The sequence below is a fragment of the Anguilla rostrata genome, chromosome 18 (genome assembly GCF_018555375.3).
Source record: "Anguilla rostrata isolate EN2019 chromosome 18, ASM1855537v3, whole genome shotgun sequence".
NCBI classification, from domain to species: Eukaryota; Metazoa; Chordata; class Actinopteri; order Anguilliformes; family Anguillidae; genus Anguilla; species Anguilla rostrata.
This window is the reverse complement of record NC_057950.1, coordinates 23644113-23667959: the sequence shown is the minus strand read 5'-3', so window position 1 is coordinate 23667959 and position 23847 is coordinate 23644113. Positions and strand designations below refer to the sequence as shown.

The 23847-nt window shown below is 49.6% G+C and overlaps 1 protein-coding gene across 5 annotated transcripts in view; it reads right to left on the bottom strand.

Moving 5' to 3' along the window:
- The window catches only part of prim2 (DNA primase subunit 2), an 80115-nt gene that overhangs the window by 5525 nt on the left and 50743 nt on the right, over positions 1-23847 (bottom strand). For all 5 annotated transcript variants that reach the window (XR_010327077.1, XR_010327078.1, XR_010327079.1 and 2 more), the window contains exons 10-12: positions 22023-22208; positions 6262-6388; positions 5519-5601 (exon numbers count right to left, since the gene is read on the bottom strand). Coding sequence is in view for 2 of the 5 variants with exons in the window: in XM_064317500.1 (XP_064173570.1) it covers positions 5519-5601; positions 6262-6388; positions 22023-22208 (396 nt within the window). In the remaining 3 variants the exon portion in view is untranslated. The remainder of the gene's footprint in view (positions 1-5518; positions 5602-6261; positions 6389-22022; positions 22209-23847) is intronic.

Sequence of the window (23847 nt, the reverse complement as noted above, 5' to 3'; positions counted from 1 at the left end):
GTGATGGATGTAGCGCCCGCGCGCCGCCGGCTTGGCGGGAAGCCCAGACGCAGGACGCGCATGCTAATTAGCGCCTGACTTTCACGGATCGACGTTAAAAAAAGGGCTTCCGCTCCGCTCCCGCTCAGCGTCGCGCGGGAACAAAAGACCCTTCGCCGGGCTTCTTCTCTCGACGCGCCCGCCGAGTTCGGGAACGTCACCGCGGAGGGCGACGCCCGCACCCCTCCGCTTTCATTTGAATGTCATTAACCCGAGAGGCGTCCCTCGCCATCGGAACCGCGTCCTCCGCGGGGCGGGAGAGGACCGTTTAGCGGGAAGGTCGCGGTAACCTTTCCTCCTTCTCTCCGCGGCACGCGAGAGAAAAACTTTTTCCGAAGTTGCAAAAAATAAAAAAAAACTATTTAAAAATAATTCTGGCTTGAGCAGCGAAAACAAAGCCCGAAAAAAAAAAAAAAAGAAAAGTGTTTCGCGCCCTTTTCGGATATTCCCGGTATCGACCTGACCTTTTCCGGCGGGGTCGCCCGTTATTGACGGAGCGGACCCCCCCCCCCCACCTCCCCCGTGAGTGCGTTAACGCTTGTGAGAGGCAGGCGTATCGATGGGAGCCTGAATGCATTACACATCGGTCTTTAACGGCGGCCGTGAGCGCTGTGCTTTCGCTCCCGGCGCCGGCCCGCTCCATGTCCTCGGCTCCCGGCGGCTCGCGTCAAACGGGCCACTCGCGACGGCGGATCGATGCTCCCCCCCCCCGGCGGGTCGGGGCCGCGCAGTTCCGTTCCCGCCGCAGCCAACACCGGAGGCGACGATGAAACTAACGAGAAATTAAAAATGAAAAAAAAAAAAAAAGGGAGCCCGTCGGCCATCAAGAGTGTCGCTCCTGAAAGAGTGTCTCTTGTGAGAGTGTCGCCTGTGAAAGTGTCGCTCTTGAAAAAGTGTTGCTTGTGAAAGTGTCGCTTGTGAAAGAGTGTTGCTTGTGAAAGTGTCGCTTGTGAAAGTGTTGCTTGTGAGTGTCGCTTGTGAAAGTGTTGCTTGTGAAAGTGTCGCTTGTGAAAGTGTCGCTTGTGAAAGTGTCGTTTGTGAAAGTGTCTCTTGTGAAAGTGTCGTTTGTGAAAGAGTGTTGCTTGTGAGTGTCGCTCTTGAGTGTCGTTTGTGAAAGTGTTGCTTGTGAAAGAGTGTCGTTTGTGAATGTCGTTTGTGAAAGAGTGTCGCTTGTGAAAGTGTCGCTCGTGAAAGACAGCTGCCTGCACGTGAAAGGGAACCTGCATATCTGCGTGTGTTTCTGTGTGTGTTTCTGTCTGCTTCTGTGTCTCCGTGTTAGCCTTTGACACTTTGAAGATAGTAAATGGAATAAAAGGAAAAATGTAACCTAAATTTGGTTGCCTCTCCTTCAAAGAGCTCAGCCTTCAGCTCATAAAAACCGGAGGCGAAGGACCAGAACAGACCGTGCCTGTCCAGCCTCCCTCCGTCCAATCCCACGCTCCCCCACCAGGCCCGGCCAGAACGCCGCCAACTGCTACCTGAGCCCGTTTGTGGGTGTTTAAATACCGCCGTCCAGCGATATCATTATCCTGTCAGTCTCTCCCGTCTTCCCCCGGTAACCCGCCGAGCCCCCGAGGCTCTTCACAGAGCAGCCTCTGCTGCCGCAGTAAATTAGAAGAATTTTAAAACGTCTTCGGGCCGCGCAAGACGGCTCAAAGAAAAAGGATAAAGAGAAAGAAAAGGAATTTTATCCCCTTTATATACGGAGTGAATAGTAGGGTTGGGTGGCATCCAGATTTTCACAGCATTATACTGCCCTTGAAAAACACTGGGGCACGCGGTATACTGTTTTTAATAACAGAAATGAATAAATTCATGATTAGCCGCTGAATAGCATTAGCAAGCTAGGCTACGGTACTACAGAGAAAAATAAGAACAGTGCAACTTCATAACTTATTCTTAAAATGAGTTTGCAAAAGTGTGAATTTTTTTTTTTTGCCAGTGGAGACTTTTTTTTGGCTTACATCTACGATATATTTATTGAATTAATCTTTTTCAGTGTACTCGAATAAACTCACCTCAATGTTAAGTTAGACAAGCTTGTATTGTCAGTGCTCAGAGGGCTGCACACTGTTGAATTTAAATTATTTTCATTATTGTTATTATTGAACAAGGCAATTAAAATGATTATTTGGAGTGCATGTGCTAAGTGATGGAATTGGTGATCAGTGCAGAATACAGAATGAGAGTTTGAGCGCGTGCAGTACAGTCCTGCTGCTTCGGTACAGTCCTGCTGCTTCAGTACAGTCCTGCTGCTTCAGTACAGCCCTGCTGCTTCAGTACAGCCCTGCTGCTTCGGTACAGTCCTGCTGCTTCAGTAAACAGTGGAATCGCTCTGAGGAGATGCTGTGCAGAGAAACTCTCATTAATGCACACAAATAACACACAGCCGGTTTGGGAAGGCACTGAGAGTAATGCCATTGGTTATTTTTCACACAGCCTGGTATACGGTACGTACCAGATACAGGCCCCGCCCCAGGCAGAGAAGGCACCCCCCCCCCTACTCTCACATGACCAGGCCTAAACAAGAGGCTCGCTGTCTGACCGAATAATCCGCACATCGTCCTGCTTCTGCGCAGGGCCTGTCACTCAAGCTGTTTGACGGGACAGGTGTGGGCGTGTGCGTGTGCACAAGACTGCAGGACATTTAATTTACTTGGGTTGGATCAAATTAATTTACTAAGGTTGATTCAACTTAATTCGCTAGAATTGGATCAACTTCATTTACTGGAGTGGGAACACCTTAATTTACTTGGGTTGTATCAACTTAATTTACTATGGTTAGTTCAACTTAATTTACTGGAGTTGGATCAACTTAATTTACTTGGGTTGGATCAACTTAATTTACTTGGGTTGGATCAACTTAATTTACTTGGGTTGGATCAACTTAATTCACTTGGGTTGTATCAACTTAATTTACTGTGGTTGGGTCAACTTAATTTACTGGAATTGGATCATAAACTTAATTTACTATGGTTGATGTATTCACATCAGTCATTAATGCCATTATCTGGCTAGCATGAAGATTGCTAGTCAGATAAGGTAACCACGGCGACCACTACCACTTCCAGCTGGTGATACCCTCTCCTGGGCCAATGAGCAGCCATTCACAACACGCCTTCTCATAAGCAAGCAATAACCTTTTCCAAATCTGAACCACGTTTTACTTTTATGGGAAGGAGGAGAAATCACAGATGCAGGGAAGAGTTGTGCCAGAGTGCTGATGCTGTATAAGGGTATAACTTCATTTACCGGAGTTGGATCTCCCGCCGTACCGAGGGCCCCTCCCACCTCACGCTTCGCCCACGCCCACATCCATGCCACGTCGCCCCCAAATGCAGAGCCCTGGCCTCCTGGCACCCCCCCTGCCCTGCCCCCCCCCCACCCTAATCGCTCTCTGAATACAGATAGTGTGAACACAACATTCTGATTAAAACCCCACGTCAACGTTCCAAAATCGTTATCCAGTGCCTAAAAGAGAGAAAAGGATGGATTCTATAGCGGTCTAAATGAGAGAGGCCGCATCAAAGACATTCTCTAAATGTTTATGGCCTTTTTTTTTTTTTTTTGGTGCGCATTTTCATTACAGGTAATAAAATATTTCTTTTCACTGGCGGATGCACACGGGGAAGTATTAAGAGCTTTAAGGCAACACTAATCTCTGTTTATTGATCCCTCTCCTTCTCGGACTCTGTGTTTTATTGTGCCCTAACCACACAAGAAGCGCTTTTACTGTCCTGGTACTTTATTTCAAACAGAGCTGCAGCCCAAACACTGTTAACATGGAAAAAAAATCAATTAGCCCGCCTTTTTTTTCTTTTTTCTTTTCATGTAATATCTTTAAGGAACCCCCCCCCCCCCCCAACCCCCGCTTCAATCAATAAAAGGTCTTCAGTACACCTTTGGGCCAAGTTTAGGATTTAGTGCTTTCCGAGCTCTCGCGGAACCATTCTTCCCCAGTGATGTCACAGAGGCTGCCCTGTCTGGATGTGCATCAACAAAGACAGCGGAATGGGGGGGGGGGGGGCGCAGGACAAAGCTGGGGGCCACGACAGTAAAATGTGATATTTGGCGTCGGTCTCAGTTATCCCACAGACAGGACATATTAAAGCGTTCAGCAGACACTTCAGACTTGACGGTACGTTTTCCAGGACGGAACGTCCCGGAATTTAACCGTTTAAGACCCGCGAAATCACACCGTTACCAAAGCGAGCTCCTGTCCCTTTAAATAGCCTTTCCTAACGTCGCCCATTTCTAATCGCACGCTCACCGTCAAAACCCATAACCGTAATATTATTTATTCAGACGGTGCCTGGCGTGTCCGGCCGCACGTGAGCGTCCCGCGCGGGACACCCGGGGACGAGAACTCTACGGCCCAATTAAAAACCCACCCCGAATTTAATTAGCGTCTAAGGGTTCATAATTCCGCGAGAACGTTAGCACCAGACCACACAGCCTTCCGCTTTCATTAACTGCACCGCTGAATCCCGGTTAATGCGTTGGTGGGGGTGCTTTTAAGAACGCGCCCCACCGCACTGACCGGACGGGACACCGCGGTCACGTCGTGTCACTGAACTGCAGATGAACTCCGGTGACTACAGCGCAGGGACTTCACCTCAGAGCACACGCAACACGAGACACTCGCTAGGGGCGTCCCCGAATCTGAGCGCGATATTCGGCACGAATGTCGAATAACGACTTTCATACACGTCGAGCAAAAATTTATTCCTTCCGAATTTGATCAATATTGTTTCTACTCGGAAGTCTTATAGCTGCAATTATGAGGAAAAACGGCAATAGTCGACTGAAAATAACATTTGACTTGCTTTTCTACACTTTGACAAAAATAATTAGCTAACGTTCGTGTTGTGTTCTTAACCGTGTAGTAGTTACTTTTGGTACAACACGAATAGTCTAATTATTTCAAATTTTATCCAATACTGGCCAGGAAATTTCTAAGTGGCACTGTCTGTTATCCCCTGCAACTGGAGAAAGGGATAAAAGCTAATTTTCCAGGGTGCCATAAAATATCTCTATTGTTAGCATTCTACATTAGCATGTTACATAACATGCAAGTCTATTGTTCTACTTTATTATAATAGCTATTGCAGAACAATAACTAATAACCCACAATAGAAGTGTCAATGACAAAAAATAAATAAATAAATAAAAAATCGGGATTGACTCTAAACTCTCCACCACATACTGAAATGCACCAAATACAGATTCCAGCAGTCAGTTTGTAATTCCCGGTGCTTCTGATTAATCAGGCGTGACTGAGCTGCCACCTGAGGACGAGGCTCTGTTTAATATCGCATGACAATCATATTACACATTTAAAATCCATCGTAAATAAAAAAGAACAGTTTATTTTACCCTAATACCTGCCCCTTATATACACTTGGGGCATCTGTCTCAATGGTGTTTCACAGGACAGGCCCTAAGATGGCGCAACGAGGAGCTACAAGCGGGCACTGACCTGACTGATCCCAGCCGGGGAGACCTTGTAGGACTGGAGCTTCTGCTTGAGCAGGTCTGGGTCGCTGTGCCGGAAGGGGCAGCCTTAAAAAGGAGAGGAAACACGGAGAGAGGAGGAGAGCTCACTTCCAGCTCAGCAACGTGCCAAACTTAGCCCATGCGTTTTTATACTGTCGTTCCACCCCAGCCTACACCCTTGGAAACAGTGACCTGGGGCAACCTTAGGACAGGTGGTTTAGTAGAAGTAGGTGAACCTAAATGAAGGTTACAAGCTTGATAAAGCACTGGCAGAAAATCACCTTCCCAGCCCAAAAGACTCGACTGAAGGGCTTTCTGGAACCTTCCATTGCACTTGTTACCTCACTGAGGGCCACTGGCACAGTATTCCCAGACTCACTGTACAGAGCAGTGTAACTTAACGGTCCACACAAACACAACAGGTCAGCAAGTTAGCTGGCCAACCAGTGGCTTCACCAAGCCCCTTTGGATTTTTTATTTTATTTTATTTTTTTCCAATGATGCACCAATGACTGCGCGGACACGACCGCCTTATCTATGACAGCCACACACTTCACTGACGTGTAAAAATAAGGCAGGGGAAGAGTCAGATTACCCAGGATGCACTGGGATTCCAAAGAGCACAGAGGAGCCTAGGCACCGCGATGGCGGAAAGTTAATAAAAACATTGGTGCGATCGCCGGCGGAAACGGGAAAACAGGGCCGGCGCGAGGGCCCCAAACTCACCGTGGAAGTCGCCCTGGCTGGGGGCGTTGGACAGGATCACCTTGAGGCAGCTGTAGGGCGTGTAGTCCGTACGCTTGCCCTCCTTCCCAAACATGTGTCGGATGCTGTAGGCGTACGCTTTGTCAAACTGGCGAGAGAGAGAGAGAGAGAGAGTATGAGCGGTGAACGAGAAGGCAGAGAGAGAGAGAGAGAGCTGCAGAGGGGGGCAGGGGGTAACCGTGACGATGTCGTACATCATGTTAGCCGTGGCAGGGTGTTTTCCTTGATGAAATATGGAGCTATTAGGGCCAACCTGCTGTAGAGGTGTCACGCAACCGCAACCAGCCGGGGCCGGATTATGGATACTCTGACACACGCAATCCCACAACCCCCCTCACCCGCCCCGCCCACCCCCCCACTTCCCCACACCCCACACCCTCCCGCCCCAACCCCAAAGCACTTCCTCCTCAATGCGACCGCACGCGGCACAATCTTCCTCTCAGCCAGCCCCTGTCCGTCCCCATTAACGCGAACTCCGGAAACTTCTGCCGGCGAAAAAGTTAGACTCGCTGACAGCGAACACGGAATCTTACTCAAGGTTCTTTTCGCTTCCCGAGCAACAAGGAAAGCTTTAAATAATTTCTAACTGCGAAGCCTGATAAAGAGAGCCAAGGCGTACCCCCCCCCGTCAAAGACCTGCTCAGCAATAAATTGTTTCTACAGTATTTTTGTAAAATTATTTATAGGAAATGACAAAACAGATTTAATAGAAGCGGGCCTTGCTTTCATTAACAATTAATTGCACGGCGAATGCAAAAGAGGCAATTAACTGACTTTAAACTAATGAGAGCAAATCTGAAAAAAATGTTCATTAAAATCAATTTAAAAAAACCTCTCGGCTCATATAAATGTAAATCATTTCGCTCAACACCAGTCTAATGATACCTGCCCTTTCCATATAGCCTCATCTGACCCACACCAGCAACGTGTGTGTGTGAGTGAGGGTGTGTGTGTTTTTGTGTGTGCGTGAGTTTGCGTGTGCAACAGATGAGCAGAAAGACATTACAGCAGAACAGACATTAAAACACGTATATCCCACCGAAGCCAACGCATCCAGTCTCATCGGTGAAATCAAATTCACCAAACAAATTACGCCACTGTAGCAGGCGACACAGCCACGCTTTGACCGTCCAATCAAAACAGTGCGCTGTCGGAGCGGGGGAAATCATTCATCGCCACTGAACTCATCATAATCCATTAAACTCGCCGTAAAACCCCTGAACTTGACAAGGTGACTAGGCTGCACAGTTGCAATAAAAAGGGGCAATAAAAACTACTTACCACTCATATATTAATTATATGGAGGTTCTTAGGATTTAGGGAGCAGTTTCCAGTTTAAAGATCACAACCTACTGTATTAGGATTGTTCTAGAAGCCTTCCCCCGGCGCAGAGCGCCATTTATTCTGCAGACCCGTCGCTCCTGGAGGAATTTAACTGCCCCGCGTGCGTATTCATGAGACGCGAGGCGCGGTTAGCCACCGTGAACGACTGTCCAGGGCCGCCTGCGTCACGGCGACGGATACCTGCGCACGAACGGGTACGGACCCGCACGCGCTCAGACCGCGTCGCTAGCCCACTTGACTCCACCGCAGAGCTTCACTCCACGAGCAAACGGGCGGAGTCAGCCGATGTGGATGTAAAGCGCCCTCATATTAAAGCTGACGGTCTGAACTTTAACCTCATATTCGTCGTTTCAGTTCAGATCCAGTGCACCTTTGCTTTTAACTATGTATCTGTTTTTATCTTTAGCAATACATTTACTCTAGTTACAGAGACCATAGAGTTCTAGTTCTAGCTTCACCGCGCAAACCAATCAGGCAGTTTGGTATGCTGTTGAGGGTTTTACAACATCAACCAATTAACAATGAAAACAATCTTCTCGAAACTTGGATGCGTGACATTTCATTGATGCAAAAAGTAGCGCTTGTTTAAAGTAACTCAAATCTTTGTAATGAAGTTAGCGGTAGTCGCTGATTGTATGAGGTTGCCAAATTAAGCGCCGTATCGTCAGGTAAAAGGCAACAAAAGGGCTTTTAAGTTCTTGTGATAGCCATTCTTTGACAACGCTCGAAACTAATTAAAATTTATTTTTCTTTTTTCTTTTTACCCGATAAGTGAACCTCACGCTCAAAATTCCGTTAAAGAAGATTAAACGTTGTATAAGGTTCCAAAGTAAAAAAAAAAAAATTAATTCCAATGATAAAACAAATTCATTTATTCATGAAAAAAAGAATCCCTGGATATGTATTATTCCATTGAAGACCTCAGCTCCTCGGCTCCACGCTTCCAGTCCAAAACAATTCCGTCGCCTGGAATGCGGGCTGCTGATAAGAAAGGAGACTATTTGAAAGGCGCACCGAAGGAACTTCCCCAGAGCCCAGGAACCTCCCCCTGATGACCACTTCCTGTCTGAGGAACAATGCGGCGAGGTTACCGTGACGATCGGCGGGGCAACTCCGTTTAACCGCGGGGACTCCCGTCGAGAGGTCTGGAAGGGGCCGCGCGCGTGCCGAACGACCCGCCGCATCCCACGATGCACTGTGAACGCGGCTCCCCTCGCCGGAGCACGGAGAACATCACAGCGGCGCGGTCGACCTCGCGGGGTCGGGCTTTCGTCCGACGCCTTCCGCCAAATTTACGCACGCTGTCGCCGCGTGAATTCTTTTAAGCAAATTTACAACGGTAAAAAAAAACAACAAAAAAAACCAGGCAGCGCCGCGTATGAAATGTTACGCCATCGAAGCCGGATCAAAGGCTTCCGTTAGCTCCGCGCGGATCACACCATTACCGCTCCGTAAAGATGTCAAAGAACGACAAGTTTACGGTTTCATCCTTAACCCCCAAGTGCCATAAACCGCCTACGCCGCAAACCTGAGAAATATGCAAGCCCTTACAAGGTCAAATTCCCGCAGATGCAAGGACCTGCAAGTATATTTACTTATTTTAACGTACCATTACATTACAGGCATTTAGCAGGCGCTCTTATCCAGAGTGACTGACATGACTTTTACATAGTATTTACATTGTATCCATTTATACGGCTGGATATATACTGAAGGTTAAGTACTGTGCTCAAGGGAACAATGGCAGTGTCTTACCCGGGAATCGAACCTGTGACCTTTAGGTTACGAGACCAGTTCCTCACCCATTATGCTACCCTGCCGCCCGTACCCCAAGCCTCGCTTGTCCATTTCCTCTTTCAGTCTTCCTTTTGCAGTCGAACAGATCAGAAATGGCGTCCTTACAGACCATCAGGCGTTCTGCCACACACTCTGTGGCTTCTGTGTTATCGCAAGCCTCTGCACGCGGTTGTGAGGGTCTCACGCTAAGAGAACTCTGATTAAATTCGTCCCGCTGGCACGGCGGGCCTCGACCCCGTCCCGACTTGACACGCCGCTCGCGCCGAAACGCTCCGGCCCGACCTCTCCCCGCCCGGCGCCCCCCAGTGGTGGAACGACCTTCCCAGATCAGTCGGGAGTGCAGGTTATCTGGTTTTCTAAGAACGTCTAAAAACCCACCTTTTCAGATTACGCCTCTATGTTTCTATAAATAAATTAATTCATTCGTTCATTCATTCATTTTAAAAAAGCACTCCGCTTCCTTCGGTAGGTCTGAAGGCACACAGCTTGACATTGGCACTCGAGATTGCAGCGTTCACGTTCAGGTGGTGCTCGCATACCATGTTAAAAACCCTTTTGTAAGTTACTGTGGCTAGAAGCTTCAGCCAAATGGCCAAACTGCATCAAAATACCCGTCTCAGTAATTAACACATTAATTAGCACTGTGCTGGTGCCTCAATGATGAATCACATTTACAGATTTGCAAACGGGGTGCAAGAACTACAGACAGAACTATGTGTTCAGTGTAATATTCCAAATATCTCAAATTCTGAAGGTCAGTGCTGTGCAGTTGAGCATAACAGTGCACAGCTGCCCCTAGTATTGTGCAGGAGAGTAGGACTGTCATACCCCCCCCAACGCACGAGAGTGACTCCCCCAAACTGGCCTGCATGAACTGCAGACAAAAAGCACAAATTCTCCCAAACAGACAGAGGATCGTTCAGTGATTACAGCAAGCTTGTAAATATCACTGGGTGCTAAAAACTGTTACACCGAAAAAAAAGAATTTCCATTTTAACACGAAAAATAAAACACCTGTTAACAAACAACAAAATAATAAGCAAAAAACCCACCCAGAGAAGATTTGTGGGGTCCACCGGGCCCCATTTTACTCCGACCCTGCACAGTCCATCAGGACTGCGGGGATCCCCCCAACCATTTAAATGAAGGATTCCGCAATAAAAGCTTTTATCTGCTCGGAGTTTCTTTAAATGATTTAATATCCCACCTCATTACCTTTTCCTGTTTGTGCTTTTAAGTTGTTTTCCATTAAGTGCAATAGCAGGAACGGTTTCTGGAGGGGAAACACAGGCATCAATAATTTAGCGCATTTACTAGGGAAATTCGCTCGACAGCACAGCCAAACAATCGAGGTCACGACCAAAGTTTAGCTTTCTTATTTGTTCTCTTAAATAAACATGTTATTTTATGTCTGCGAGCGCAAATGCGTATGTTTCTTTCGTTTGTTTGTTTGTTTGGATAAATTGCAGATGCACCTAGGCGATCGGCACTGGAGGCTGACTGTATGCAAACGATCAGAGGGAGACACGACGGCAGCCTGTGGGGAAGACTTCTGCTTCTCCTTCCACACAGGCAATAACAAAACTCCTTAACGAGCAGAGAAACGTGTTCTCTATCCGTTTCCTATCTGTTTTTTAAAATTCGGCCGTAAATTCTATTTTCTGTTAGGCTAAGCGTAGGAACTTTGTCGTCGTATCGAGCCAGCTAATTGCTGGAGATTAAAGTTAATTGTACTCGCTAAGGCAATACAGCTGTGTGCTCTCAAAGAAATGTTATCAGAATTGATACTTACACCGTCTCTATCAAATAAACTCTGCGGTTTTAAAATCTATTTTATTTCCTTCAAAACGCCTCAGAGAGGTCATTAAACATACTTGAGTCAGACCATTTTCATTTGCGGATTGTTTAACACCTGGAAAATACAAGGGTGCTTGGAGAGGATGAAAACTGCATCCACTGCGACAATGAAAAGTGTTTACAAAGCTAAGGTTTGCTAGCGCACTCAGTGTAGCAGTAAGTAAAATTTCCATGAAACACACAGCGTGAGTTTCTTTGATTTCTCTTATCGACTTAACTTAAATAGCAGGACTAACCACTTTTTTCCTGGCTTGGCAGTTATTTAACTTTTATCACAGAAAACATGCAGTTGCAGCTGCTTTTTTTAAGCTAGGAATTGCTAATCTCCAGCAGCAAAGACACAAACCGGCTCTCAGGTCAGGTTACATAAAGGTTAGTTTACTTAAAAATAAATTCAACGTTGACAGAAAAATATATGCAGCGTATCATTTTCCAGCAGTTGGCTGGAATCACAACAATTCAGTATTTGAATAAGTGCATGCCTACTGCAATTGGTTGGCTTCAAGCCAAGTGGACTCCATCGGCCAGAATGCACTTCAGTTCCAAACGCACAGGAGACTGTGATGTCACAATGATGTCTCCAGACTCTGGGTGGGACCAAGTGGCCAAGTTCACTTCCGGGTCTTGTTGATACGTTGCTCACTAGCGCCAGTGCGGTTAGCTCCTGTGTAGGTGTTTCAGTCGCCCGCTTCAAAGAAAGTGAATGGTAACAATACGGTCAAAATTATGAAGTCAATAATATTTTTTCCTATAAGAACATGTAGTCGCAATAGGTGTTTTTTCTTCATCTGATTTGTTATCGTGTTATTTGGACAAGACTGCAACATTTTGTGGACAAATCGGGGACAGTGCCGAGTCACTGTATCTCATGCTTAGTAGACGACCGGACTTCATGCCCATATAAGGGCCCCCCTTTTCCCTACTGCACAGTCTCTGGCTCCAATTTGTACAACATGGCGGCGCCCACAAACTGCACTTCCCAGGCTTCAAAACGCTTTTCACCAAGCCCATGCAGAGTCAATGGGTGACATCACCGCGACTCGGTTCGTATTTTTCGCACAGTCTACGGGAGGGGCTCTCAAGTTTTCGTCGAGGTCGTGCAAGGTGAGTCACGGTTCGGCCGAACGGGGGGGGGGGGGCAGGAGACGGCAGCCCTCAGCTAATCAGAGCACGTTCGCCGGCTTCCGCAGGCGACTTTAAAGCGCACTTAAGGATAAAGATACGCTTCCCTTTCCCCCCCGCTCCCCGCGACATCGATCACGGGAGCGCACGGACGCCGCGCGCGCCGCGCAGCCTAATGCCTCCGCCGCCGCGGCATTAAGGAGAGGACTTGATGGATATGGAGATTAGAACCCGAGGGTGACTGGCATTCTAAAACGCGCCGAGGCGCTCCCGTCGCCCGCCGGACGCGTTAAACCGGCGCCTCGACCCCCGGCCCGCGCCGCGGCCTGACCAATTAATTCATTTCCTCGTTTAACAAACAGGTTTTTTATTTAAAAAATATTAAAATACTTCACAGGAAAAGAGCTTGGGGAGGACACAGAGGGGTTGGTGTGACAGAGCGGGCGCGCTGGGACTCTTCTGTGGTCGCTGAGGGACACAATTAAAACAGACAGAGCTCTGCGCAAACGCCGACAATCAGCTCCCAGACAACAGGCCGGGACTAACGTTCTCCATTAAAGAGGAAGTCACTGAGTGGCTCGTGCATCGGCAGTTACGCTCGGGGTTAAACTTGGCTTGAGACGGGAGCTTAGTTCTTTGTTATTTTTTCGTTCTTTTTTTTTTGCACGAGGAAAGGATGCTTAACGACTGGATGAAACCCCCCTGAAGGTGAACGGGCACACTAAATCCCGCAGAAACAAAGAGCTCTATTTACTGCCCTGACACTACAACAATGAACGAGCCAAACAAGACTTAAACAAATAATCACATTTACAAGGACAAACGATGTTGTCCGGTGACAAGCAATTTTTCATATTTATTCCAATGCGGCCATTTGCATAAACTCCCGGGGGAAACATCAGATTGTTATTTACCTAAAAAGACACCGCCCCTCCCCCGGCCCAACGCGCGATTTGTAAGGGCTTCATTTCCGAGCTGTCGTCTGAGAGATCGTCTCTAATCGGCGCAAATGGAAGCAGGCGAAACGAGTCGCCCCGGCGTCCCTGCGGTCGTTAGTTATGCAAATGGCGCTCCGCCCGGCGCCGTCCGTCCGGCAGTCCACGCCTCTGCTTCGGCACGGAACCGCTACGAGCTCGTTAGCGACGCCGGCGCGTCACGTGCTAACGTGCTAAACGCCCGCCCCCGAGGGCCCGTGCTTCGAACGAGTGCGCAAGCCGCCGGCTGCCGTGGTAACGCCAGTAAAGGGGGCGTGGCTGGCGTTCCTCAAAACCGCGACACTTCCTGGCGCGGGGCACGCAACGCGCACGGAGGGCTACGCGAGACACGGGCGCTAAAATAAAAGACGGGAGAGAGACGAACCGAAGAAGCTCCAGGACGCGAGGCTCTCTGGGTCCCGCTTTCAGCCGGTAAAATCTTTCCACGGAGTTTAGTTTTATTCCTCTGTTTCTGCCTGGAGCTCATTCCGGGGTACCGTTTATGGAAAGCGCTCTCCGCGTGACGATGTTTATACTTAAAACATGATCTTGGGGAGAAAAATAAACAAAACGGGAAAAATAAGCCTAATATAAATGGACGTCTTCATCATTCAGCGGAGAGCTGGCTGGAACACTTCGCTCAGAGTTCACGCTGAGTTCAGAGGGAGGGGGGGGTTTGAGTGGTCAATTTACGGCTCCACAGAGCACTGCGTGTGGAATTACCACCCCCCCCGCACCCCCCCCCCCCCCATTTTCAAGAATCCGCCCGAAACCCGAGGGAGAGCGGACGACCTGAACGCGCGGCTAAAGTGATTAAGGATAAGCTCCCGCCGCCGTGCGCCGCTTATCACATCCAGCTCTCATCATCACCGCCATTTTGAGTTTTCTTCCTCCTTTCCATAAAATCCGGCTGCTTTTTTTTTCTCTCCCCGCCACGCTTTTATGAATATTTTCAGTGCAACTGGTGGAGGAAAAAAAAAATCAATTTGGGGATCAGCTAATTCCCATCCAGTCATTAATTATCGACTTCGGGCCCAGCGATGGCTCAGAACAGGAATAGTGCATTGTGGGTCTAGCAGCCTGCCACGGAGCATTAGACGACTCTAGCGCGACTTGTTAGCACCTGTTACAGACGTTCAATGCCCAGGTCTCACTGGGACGCAGGCTTAACACATTGTGTGAAAAAATTATTAATTCTATAACGCGAATATTCACAGGCAGCTTTCTCCAGTCAGGACAGGCATTCACGGGAAAACACTCAGAAGGTGACTTTCTGGCGATAAGAGAAACCCGTCCGCCGTAAACCGCGAACGCGCGGGGACGCTACGTCCGAGGGGATTAGCCGCGGAGTAGCGCGGCCTCTGTTCAAATCGCGTCACGATTGTACAGACGGCCAGAACGTTCCTTTACAAACGACAGTAATGTGCGATTCTAATCGGAAACCTTCTGACACGGTCAGGGTCCCAGCTCAAGGGCGCCGGTGACACAGATCCCGCCACCCCCACCCCCCCCCAGGCCGACGATGCCACAGTGGCGAGATCGCACTCTCCTCCTTTGACATGGAGGCCCGGGGCGAAGTCTTTACCATAAATTAGACCTGCTCGGCTGGCGGAGGTCACGGGGGTCACGCGGGCGAGAGCAGGCCTTTCGCTTCCCCTCTCGACCCGCCGCTAACAGGGCGGCCGTCTCTCCGCGTACGAGCGTGTGAGCGAGCAAGTCCACCAGTGAGCGCACGCGTACGCAAACAAGCGTGTTAACGGTCTCTGACCCGGGCGGGCGGGGGGGGGGGGGAGGGGGAGAGGGAGGGGGGTGGTGGAGATTGAGAGGGAGAAAGAAAGAGAGGGAGGGAGAGAGAGAAAGAAGGGGAGAGAGAAAGAGAGGGAGAGGGAGAGAGATGGGGAGAGCGAGAGAGAGACAGAGAGAGATGGGGAGAGCGAGAGAGAGACAGAGAGAGAGAGACAGAAGAGAAAGAGACAGAAAGAGAGAGATAGAGACAGAGGAGAAAGAGAAAGAGAGATGGGGAGAGCGAGAGAGAGAAAGAGAGACAGAGACAGAAGAGAAAGAGAGACAGAAAGAGAGAGAGAGAGATAGAGACAGAGGAGAAAGAGAGAGAGAGAGATACATTTATCATTATTATTTTAATATTACTCTTATTTTACATATTATATGTATGCTTTGGCAATAAATGTCTGTATTTCATGCCAATAAAGCAACTTAAATTGAAAATTGAAATTGATAGAGACAGAGGAGAGAGAGAGAGACAGAGACAGAAGAGAAAGAGAGACAGAAAGAGAGAGAGAGAGAGAGAGAGACAGAGGAGAAAGAGAGAGAGAGAGAGACAGAAAGAGAGAAAGAGAGAGAGAGAGACAGAGGAGAAAGAGAGAGAGTGAGAGCGAGATGCTGCTTTCCCGTGCGTTAAATCGCATGGTGGCGAGGCGCACCAAGCAGGCGGAGGCCTTGAGCTCCTCCACGGACCGCCAAACTCCCAGAACGCAGCCGATTCCAAATCTCCTGTCCTCGGGTCCCTTCGAGCTGGAGCCGGTTCAGGCAGCTCTCTGCCCGTTCGGTCCGATGCAGCAACAGATGCGCTGTGGGACGGCACTAGCGCTGTATCCAACCGCACTTCTGGCTCTGACAAGGGTTCGAATTCACTGGCCGTCACACGCAACCAAGCGAGATCAAACGCAGCACATCACAGACCAAGACCAAAAGGGCATAAAGGATCGAGTCAACAAAAGAACGGCCCAACATTCTCAAGGTCACATTCAACCCCCCTCCCCCACCTTCACACACACAGCCGATTCCTCCCAGCATCCTTATCTCAGGACGACTCAAACCGAAGCCCGCTATGACCGTAATTACAGGATTATGAGCCCCAGAAAGGCAGCTTCCAACTGTATAATGAGACCATCAGGTTTGTTTTCTAAGGTGCGTGCTATTTTTGGACAAACCAGAGGGTCGGGGGAGGTCACTTCCTGATGACCTATACACGGTTAAACGTTAATTGGGCTTTCGTTAGGGGGGGCGAGAGGGAACGGGGTTCAGAGTGATACTCCGCTCGACTATCCCCCCCGCCCCTCCCCCCACAGCAGGAGAGGTGGTGCTGATCCGGAAGAGCGACAGAGTAACAGGCGTACGGGGTTTTACGGGCAGACTCAGGGCTGATCGAGGCTTTCCCATCCAGTCGCTCAGGTCTCCTTGTGACGGGAATCCCATGATGCTTTGGGCCCGGCCCGGCAAAGCCGTGACATCAGCCTGACAGCAGCACTCCCTGGGGGATTAACTGCAGGGATGGTTCACAGGCTTTCGGGGAGAATTTCTCCAGGCGTTTACGCGTGCTGACGGGGAAACGGTGCCGTCACACGGGGCACGCCCGCACTCCGCCCGCACCCCGCCCGCCGGGAGGTTCGGTGCTCAGAGGCGTCGGGGTCCGGCGTCGACGAAGCCGCGATCGACACCCGCCTCCCTCGATCGGCAGCGTTTGACTCGGCGTGAGACCGTGTCCACGCCCGGTCCCCCGCCTCCCCGCCCTGTTCCTCCGGTATCACCTTCTGCCCCATCATCTCTCACCCACAGGGGGCCCCCGGGGCCCGCTAAAGGGGGCCTGTCGAATCCCCCTGCACCTTCACGCCAGAAACGGTGTAGCTGAGCCTAAAAAAGCGCGCACTCCTCCCGGGACGGTCCACACAGGACTACAGGAGAGAGCAAACGCAGAGCAGCGCTAACAAAAATGACCCCGGACCACACAAACCCAGCTTCACGCCTGGGGAGAGCAGGTCAGCCTGTGACTGCATATGCCAATCCTTTCTTCAACTGCGTGTGTTTATTTACAGAACAAAGAGCCACTCATTTGACATCCTTTGGATGTGTGAATTCCTGCACGCACCGATAGCCTTAGAAGTAACCCTCTATGTATACAAAACACAAATAATTCTGATCCTTCCCTTCAGCAAGATAAAACAGATCAAGAAACACCTACCCTTGTCTGAATAATTATTTTCTTTCACTGAAGCAGAGTAAATGAATCATGCTTCTTTTATCCAAAAAAATAATATTTATTTTATTCTAGCTCAAGAGAATATAAAAATTCAACCGTGTTCCTTCGGCAAAGCAAGTCCCCTGCATTGCCCTGTACCTCAGCATGTCCAGCCCACAGCAAAACCTCCAGCAGGGTTATTGATTCCATTATGGGAGGGGCCATGACTGGACCAGCCATTCACGGCACAGTGCTGGTTGCCGGCCTAAATCTATTGGATGCCAGGAGTTTCAGGAAGCCAACTGGCCCCGCCCAGTGTTAGAGGAGCAGACCAGGAAACAGGAATAGGAACTACCTACTTCTGAACTCCAAATAAAATAAGTAAATAAATAAATAAATAAATAAAAATACAGCATTTTTCTTCAGCACAATGAGGCTGTGGTGTTGCGCTGCACAAATACCCATCTGGCTGCAGCTGTTTTTACTCTTGATTTAATAGGTCAATTAAACAGCTAGTGCTAATTAACATTTAGGGCAAACTAACCAAAATTATTTATGAATGAGACATGAGGTTTAATTATACATACTCAATTTTAAGTAACAAAATATTTTGTGAAATAAATTATGAAGTTGGGGTAAAAATCTAAGTTCATTTTCCTTCCTCTTTTTTTCCTCCCTGTTACCGGTACCATGTTGCTAATTCAAGATGGCTTCCGTATTTACATCTAGTGTTTAAAATGCCACTTGCATTTAATATGCAAAAACAGAAGCCTGGTGTGTGTCTTAGCACCACTTTACTGAAACAAACTTCAAAGGAAGAAAAAAAAAGACTAACCACAGCCAAAGGTAATGCTATTAACGACAGTCGATACGCTTTTTAAAGCCGAGCCTTAATCCTACGCACCTGGGGTGTGGATTAAGACAACTTTTTCAAATCCTCCACTTCCGTAATTGACTCCAAAGTGAGCCGATAGGTGAGAACATCTCCTTCACCGCGGCGACCGACAGGGCCGCCCAGCAGTCACGCAGCCGGACGCGCCCAAACCGCACCGCTAATTATCGCACGCGCCATACGTGGAGAGAATTATCCGTCAATATCATCTAAGGTTAATAAATCTTTGAGCAAAAATAGGTTCTGCCAAGTTCCACAAGGACTGCTAAGAGTACTGATAATACCGACATATACTAGCGCTCTCTGACATAGAGCTCCATTTCCTGTGATGTAATAGCACTGCCAAAGTGACATTTAAAACAGTGCGAATAAAGCTAGGAATAAGACGCCGTTATTGTGAATAGATCCCAGTGCATTCCTGCAGGCTTAGAGACAGCGCTTTAGGGGCTTTCATTAAACCGCTCAGACAGCGGCGTTTCCGCGAGAGGGAACGTGTCACAGGTCACCCTTCACTGAGAGACGTTCCTACAGCAGCGCGGAAGAGTGACAGGGGGGCTGACGCATGACTACCCCCCCCCATTCCACCCCGATACAGCGCAACACTGCCGAACGGCTCGTAGAGAGGGTTCCCGCATCCGACCGACGTAATTCCAGAGTCGGGCACAGGAGACAAAATTTTGCGGAGATCTTAGAGCTCACGGGGCGAGAAGGAAATGGTGGCGAGTAAACGCGGAGGAAGAGAGAGAAGGAAAGAGGAACAGAGAGGAGAGGACAGAGGAGAGGAGAGGAGGAAAGGAGAGGAGAGAGGAAAGAGGAAGAGAGATGAGAGGAGAGAGGAGAGGATAAGTGGAGAGAGGAGGATGAAGAGAGAGGAGAAGAGAGGAGGAGAGAGGAGAGAGATGAGAAGATAGGAGAGGAGAGAGGAGGACGGAGAGAGGAGAGAGAGGAGGATGTAGAGCCCGGTAATGTGCTATGATTATATGCAAGGCATTATACAGGGAAAACACCCCCCAGAAACTCAATAATCCTACACCCATCAGTGAACCCAGCACACTAAGAACAGCCATCAATCTGAGAGCAACCAATCACAACGCTGCATTCCCATTACAGCATCACATTAACTATTATGAGGTGGGGGGGCATAGCAATAGTTAACAATATTGCTAAATCCCTCCCCCCTCAGACAGGGGGAATATAAATCAAGCGAATCATAAAAGAACAGCAGGACTTTGCGGTGGGTTTTAATGTCGCTGCGGAGGACAGTGTGACAGGAGGAAGCAGTCAGCCGTCTGAAGCGTTCTGTGATGACGGCGTTCGCCGCGCCGAGTCGAGCTCTTTGTGTAATGACAGCGTGACGAGCCCCAGCTCTCCCCTGCAAGCCGGCGGCCTTCTCTCCGCGCGTCGACTGAGGAGAGACGCGCCGTGTTCCGAGCGACCGCGACCCAATTCTGAACGCAGCCGTGGAACGAAACACCAGAAAAAAAATAAACATCCCACCGATAAACATATCAATTAATTCAACTTGTGTGGAAAAAAACTGACATTTTTTTGACCAATGGACAGCCCTAATGTTCACCCTTCCACAGACGCGTTTTACACCGCTGTCACACGACATGGGGAGAAATTTCAAAGAGCAGTTGTAACGAGTGCTGGGTAATTATGGTGATTATAAACAAATGAGCAAAAAGCTGGTAGAAAAGCTGACTGACAGGCAGCCTGTGGGCGGAGTCAAAGGTTGGTGACGGGCAGCCTGAGAGCGGAGTCAAAGGTTTGTGATGGGTAGGCTGTGGGCGGAGTGAAGCGTTTGTGATGGGCAGGTTGTGGGTGGAGTCAAAGGTTTGCGATGGGCAGGCTATGGGCGGAGTCAAAGGTTGGCGATGGGTAGGCTGTGGGCGGAGTCAAAGGTTTGAGACAGGCAGGCTGTGGGCGGAGTCAAAGGTCTGTGACAGGCAGCCTGTGGGCGGAGTCAAACGGTGCTGTTTTTCCACACAGCTGAATGGAACGGAACTGCAAGAAATCTCTTCAGCAGCTGGGTATGGTGGACTGCATTGTTCCTTACTGCACTGCACCAGGGAGTGTGAGTGTGTGTGTGTGTGTGTGTGTATGGAATGGTATGCTTTCTGCTGCTCAAGTGAAGAACATCAGACAGCAACTTGAATATATTTGGGCCCTTATAATGTATTTTATAAATGTGGACCTAAATAAAGAATTAAAATGTGTTTGTGTGTGTGCATGCTTGTGTGTGTGTGTGTGCATGCTTGTCTGTATGTATGTCTGTGCAGGCATGTGTATGTGTGTGCGTTGGTGCGTGTGTGTGTGCGTGTGAGCCCGTGTGCACGTGTCCATGTGGGTTTCTGTGTGTTTGTGAATTTGCATTTTGTGTGTACGCACGCGTGTGCTTTCTGTGTTTATGTGTGTTCACCCACGCGTGCGTGTACATGAGCGCGTAACCCGGAGCGCCTCTGACTCCGCCTCTGACTCCGCCTCTGCGAGTGACAGTCGGGCTTTCTGCCGATAAGCCGATGACACGCCAGCTTACACACCTGAACAGCAGACACGGCTCTCGCTCGCTTCCGCAGCGCACCCTGACCGGCTCGGGCCGCCGAGCGGAAAATCGGGCCCGCCCCGCCGCCCAGCCGACGGGGATGTACGCCCGGCGGGCGTGCGGATGGTCGCCTAGCGCCGCGCGGTCGCCAGCGTTACCATCCGTCCCAGTCCAGACGCTTCCCCGTCAGAGTCCCCGTCCTCATCAGGCATCTCTGATTGAGGATCAATGGGGAATAAACACTGGGAGCCGGGGGGGGGGGGGTGCAGGAAGAGAGGCTCCGTACAGCTGGCTGGGGGAGGGGGGTGGGTGTAATTTTCCTGTTAAATGTACCATAGTCCCAAAAAATAAGATTGAATCTGAGAAGCGCTACGTTCTTTCAAAGACTGGATAATTAAGAACACAAGGGACCAGCGCGAGCGTAACGTCCGCCTCGATGCAAATATCTCTCGCCAAAAAAGGGAAAAATAGTTTTTTAAAATACCAACACCGGGGCTGCTAAATTAGCTCGGGGAGAGTCATCCCGCAGTCCCGTGATCTACTTACGTATCCGCAATATCAGAAAATTACTGAAGGATAAAAAATTTTAAATAACTTTTTCTGTAAGGATGTAAATGCATTGGGAGTCTGAGGCATCCATCACCCTTCCCAGACATTTTTTTTTTTGGAAAAAACCAAGCAAAACATTGAATCAAAAATACATTTTTAAATAATGCATCTCTGCAGGCAAAATGCAAACATGATGCATGTGTGGGTGTGTGTATGTACATACCGTGCCTGTGTGTGTGTGCGTATTTGCCATGTCTGTGTGCGTGTGTGCGTGTGTATGTGTGTGTGTGTGTGTGTGTGCGTGCGTGCACAAGCTTGTGTGTGCGCGCGCACGTGTGAGTGTGGAGTATACAGTATGTGAGCGTGTGTGGAGTATACAGTATGTGAGCGTGTGTGGAGTATACAGTATGTGAGCGTGTGTGAGTATATAGTATGTGAGCGTGTGTGGAGTATACAGTATGTGAGCGTGTGTGGAGTATACAGTATGTGAGCGTGTGTGGAGTATACAGTATGTGAGCGTGTGTGGAGTATACAGTATGTGAGCGTGTGTGGAGTATACAGTATGTGAGCGTGTGTGGAGTATACAGTATGTGAGCGTGTGTGGAGTATACAGTATGTGAGCGTGTGTGGAGTATACAGTATGTGAGCGTGTGATGCTGGTTTTACCTTGTCGGCGTCCACCTTGCCCTTGACGAACTCGGCCCTCCAGAACTGCAGGGCCTGGTCGAGCGTGAGGCCGATGCCCTTGAGGAAGAGTCCGTACTGCATGCGCCCGCCGTGGCGCAGGTGGTGCTGCGCCCGCAGGGTCCCGTGCAGCTGCCGCATGCACAGGGGGAACGCCTTCAGCGACAGCTGGGAAGACCAAAAAAAACAAACCCCCCCCATCAGGCTCCGCGATCCCCTGGCACACGCTAAAAACACGCTAAGGTAAAAACGCACAAACGCCGCCGCTAGGTCAACACTTTCCACCAGCCCCGCCCCGTCCCCTGCCGCAGTTTAAACCTCGCCTCAATCGCCAACGAGCAGAGGTGAAAATGGCGCTGAAGGGTTCGCTCAACCTGGATACTATTCTGCGCCTTGCTCGGGAGGACCTGTCAGGGAAGAGGGCCAAGGCAGACGGATCGCTCAGGGGCCTCGCGCGTCACCGTGGTGACAGTGAATGATGGGATGTCAGCCGCGGGGCTTTTACGGTGCGAGCGTCTATAATCACCCCGAAGAGGAGACCAGGCGCTTTGAATTTCAACTCTTAATAGACTTTCCTTCAAGTAGCCCGTTTAAGGGAGAAATTCCAGGCCCCTGACTCAATCTGCATGGTGATACACTTGCTTATTCCACTCAATTCACTTTCATTTGGACCATGTTTCCCCACAAAGAGCCAATGATTCAAAGCACTTTACAGATATTTTCTGTCCCAGGAACCCACGAGCGAGTAATCAAACTAAATATAGCTCGATTCATTTTTCTTCTGAAGTTCGAAAATGTAACTTTCAGAAGTTCTGCTGTGCTCTACAAAACCCATCTTCAGATTTGGCATTGTAACAATTTCCGTCCATTTTTTCACCGACTCATTAGCGAGCAGAACGCAAATGCCGAATGAACCAGCAGGGGTCACTAAAGAGCGGTGAGATGAACTCTCCCAACGTCTCAAAGATGTCGCCCTGGGTGGCCTCCAGTGGAACAGGCGAGGCTGGGATTCAAACCCGGACCACGGGAAGGGAAGACTAAAAGACAGAAACCCCAGGCCACCGTACTTACCTCACTGCTTTACCCCCCCGAACCCCACCCCCCCTCACGGGACAGGCCACCGCACCTACCCCACTGCTTTCTCGATTTCCACACAACGCTGCAAAATTCATACGCCTCCCAAGCACCAGTACTCTAATCGTTTTAAGCTGGGTTCTGAGGATGTCCTTCAGGAACACCGATGGACAGGGTCACAACGGACAGCGAGCGGTAGGGATTATGAGCCGAGCCATCAATTAATCAAACAAGTGAACGATCGACCGCTCAAGACTCCACAAACCCCACAAGGAAGGCCGAACGGTTTTGCGTCCCTCTCTCCCGCCGTCGTCCCATTACACAGAAATGCGTCCTTCTCCTTGTTTCTCAAGTTTCGTGGCGGGCGAGGGGGGGGGTGGTGACAGCAGTCCGCCCCCCCCCATCTGTCGGGGCGCCGCCCGCGCGGGGACAGAAAACTGTCCGCTCCCATGGGCCGCGTGTTGGGCTCGCCGAAAATAACACCTTCCCTTCAAAAGCGCCGATAAACGTGGCCATTAGCGTCAGCGGAGGCTTTCAGCACAACCCCGCTCGCCTCACTAATTCAGCCCCCCCCCCCCAAAAACACCGCCCCCCCCCCAGCATCCGCACCGCCGCGATCTGGGAAATTCATTACCAGGGCGTCGCCAACGTCCGATTCGCCTTAGCGACTGGCAGGCCCAGGCACACTTACAATTAACGCGTCCCCCTTCCTAAACGACTAAAGACAGCCGCG